Genomic DNA, 2,836 nt, shown 5'->3' on the forward strand with positions numbered 1-2,836 from the left:
GCACTCCAGCCTGGGCGACAGAGCGAGACTCCGTCTCAAAAGAAAAAAAAGAAAAAAGAAAAACGAAAAGAAATGTTATGTTCTTGAATAATCAGGTAATCAAACATACATTTCTAAGAAGTTTTATACTTCAAAAATCAATTTTTAAGTTTAATTTAACCACAAAGCCTAAATTAAAATTTTGACTACTGTAGCGTAATTAACTTTAAGCTTTTTTCTTTTCTTTTTTTTTTTAAACAAAAACATGGCTAGGATTGTGCTGGGTTCTGCAGATACAGCAGTTATTAAAACACACATCTCTCCTTTCTAAATTCTATGAGAGAGTAAATACTAGCATATTAATAAGAGTTGAAAATAATAGATTGGCAAGTCTATTCTGAAGCTCACATTCTCAAATTACATCCTATCTTAATTTCCCTCAGACACACAAGCAATATATATATTCACTGGACTCTAAAGGAAAACCCCAGTCATATTTTCTTAACAAAAAACAACAGGTGGAAAGGGATGTCAATTTTACCACAAGTATAGAGAAGAAAAAAAATAAAAATTAATGTGACTTATAAAAATTTATTAAACATAAATAATAAATTAAACATAAATGTTTGAGGAGAGAACATGATAAAATGAAGAATGTTCAATTCACAGTATTACAATAGTAAGTGAAAAAAATCCTGATTCTAATTATAATAAAAATCTATGAAGTGACTAAACCAAATATTAGCAAAACAATATCTGAGTATAGGATTATGAATTTCATATTTTATGTTTTTTACATTTTTTTCTTTTTTTTTTTTTGAGATGGAGTCTCGCTCTGTCGCCCCAGCCGGAGTGCAGTGGCGCAATCTTGGCTCACTGCAACGTCCGCCTACTAGGTTCAAGCCATTCTCCTGCCTCAGCCTCCCAAGTAACTGGGATTACAGGCGCATAGCACCATGCCCAGCTAATTTTTTGTATGTTTGGTAGAGATGGGGTTTCACCATGTTGGCCAGGCTGCTCTCAAACTCCCGAGACCCTCCTGCCTCAGACTCCCAGAGTGCTGGGATTACAGGTATGAGCCACCGCATCCGGCCTAATTTTTGTATTTTTAGTAGAAACCGGTTTTCAACATCTTGACCAGGCTGGTCTTGAACTCCTGACCTTGTGATCCACCCTCCTTGGCCTCCCAAAGTGCTGAGATTACAGGCATGAGCCACCTTGCCTGGCCTTTTACATATTTTCTATATTTGTCATGTAATACTTTACCATCAGAACAAATAACTAAAATGATTTTCAAAAGACAAGAGTGAAAAGTTCATTCATAATAGGGATTGTGATATTGATATTAAGGGGTTATTTATAGCAGAGGAGTCTGAATTGATAGGAAAATGTAAAGTCATCTTTAAGGTCTAGATTTTTAAATGATTTCCTGTAAGAATCTACTGAGCAGAGCCTTCTGATTGCTGAATGAACACATGGAGGTGCCTGGAGGAAGGCACAGCCAGAGAAGACATGGAAGCTCGGCATCCCCTCCCCTACACCTTGCCCTAGACATCTCTTCATCTGACTCTTCATTTTTTACTATGTATGTCAAAACATCATGTTGCATACCTTAAACATATACAATAATATAAATGTTAGAAAAAAGAATTCATTAGGCAACAATCAGCCAACAAAATGCCCTAAACCTTTCCATGTCACCTTGAACCTAACCTTTTCATTATATGCTTTTAATGTCAATATGTTAGTTTCAACTTGCAAACAAACAATATGACAAATGCTATACTTGAAGGTCTATGACAAAGGAAAGGGGTTGCAGCTTCAGCTCCAGTCTCAGGTTTGTGTACGGGTAGCAGGTGCCTGGGAAGCAATGTGTACTTGCTGCGCAGAAGTAGACAGCTGAGTCTCCAGGTTGGGTCTCTGTGATGTGCAGGGAGAAATGTTTGGCTGTCTTGTTCAATAAAACAGTAATTCTTTGGTCTTTCTTTTCATGCACATTTGAACGAATGTCTATAATGAGCTGAGGTCCTTTTCCAAGTTCTTGCTTATACCAAGGGAAGTAGTTTGAGGCACTGTCTGAATAAGTACACTTGATAACAGAGCTGTCTCCCTCCTGGACACTCAGGATTGAAGGATGCTGCTCCACATTCTCTCCATTCACCGCTATGCAGAAAGAAAAAATCAGAGAAAAAAGAGGGATTGTTAGGTCATTACTCTCTAGAATTATTTTTCATACTAAAGAGAGGAAACCTGAATAAAACAAGTCTCCACTTTGAACTTCTAAAGAATATTCACTAATATACTCTGTTACCCAAATACCCTCCACTCACAGTCCAGCTGCAGCCACAAGAATATAAATACAGCTCGAATGGATGTCATCATTGTTCTTCCCAATTAAGATCAGTCATTGACCTGCAACCTCCAGTTATAAGAGTTACTTCTATCATCAGGTTGTCCCTTCTCTCCTCTAACAACCATAGGGGTTTCTCACGTTGTGTACCCAACCAATAAGAAAAAGGCTCTGCTTCTACCATGAACCTATTCATTCAGGGCACGCTAAATGAACCCTCTATTCTGCCTCAGCAGAGGAGCACTACCATCTTGTGGTCACATCCCTAACTACTGAACTTGCTGGTTGAATGTTTTTCTCTAACCCTATGAGGCACTCAGGTGCACAAAAGCAGCAATGAGTCAAACAAACTGGGTGTTCAATCAGAGATTAAATGCATAGTAAGAATGCAGAGATCTAACTCTATGATTATGCACACTACTAATTCACTATTCATAAATTATAAAGAAGTAGATGCTGTTGATGTTTATTCAATGATGGGCTGAGTTTATATGCTTGAAATTAAGA

At 37.5% G+C, this 2,836-nt stretch overlaps 1 gene segment (V, D, J or C); it reads right to left on the reverse strand.

The window, feature by feature from the left end:
• Nucleotides 1-1,759: 1,759 nt before the first annotated feature.
• Nucleotides 1,760-2,499, reverse strand: LOC108516111 (T-cell receptor alpha chain V region 2B4-like). The segment is given in 2 exon segments: nt 1,760-2,142; nt 2,310-2,499. Coding segments are annotated over 2 exon segments (435 nt in total).
• Nucleotides 2,500-2,836: the final 337 nt, after the last annotated feature.

The sequence above is a fragment of the Rhinopithecus bieti genome, unplaced genomic scaffold (genome assembly GCF_001698545.2).
Source record: "Rhinopithecus bieti isolate Rb0 unplaced genomic scaffold, ASM169854v2 scaffold_34943, whole genome shotgun sequence".
Taxonomy (NCBI): domain Eukaryota; kingdom Metazoa; phylum Chordata; class Mammalia; order Primates; family Cercopithecidae; genus Rhinopithecus; species Rhinopithecus bieti.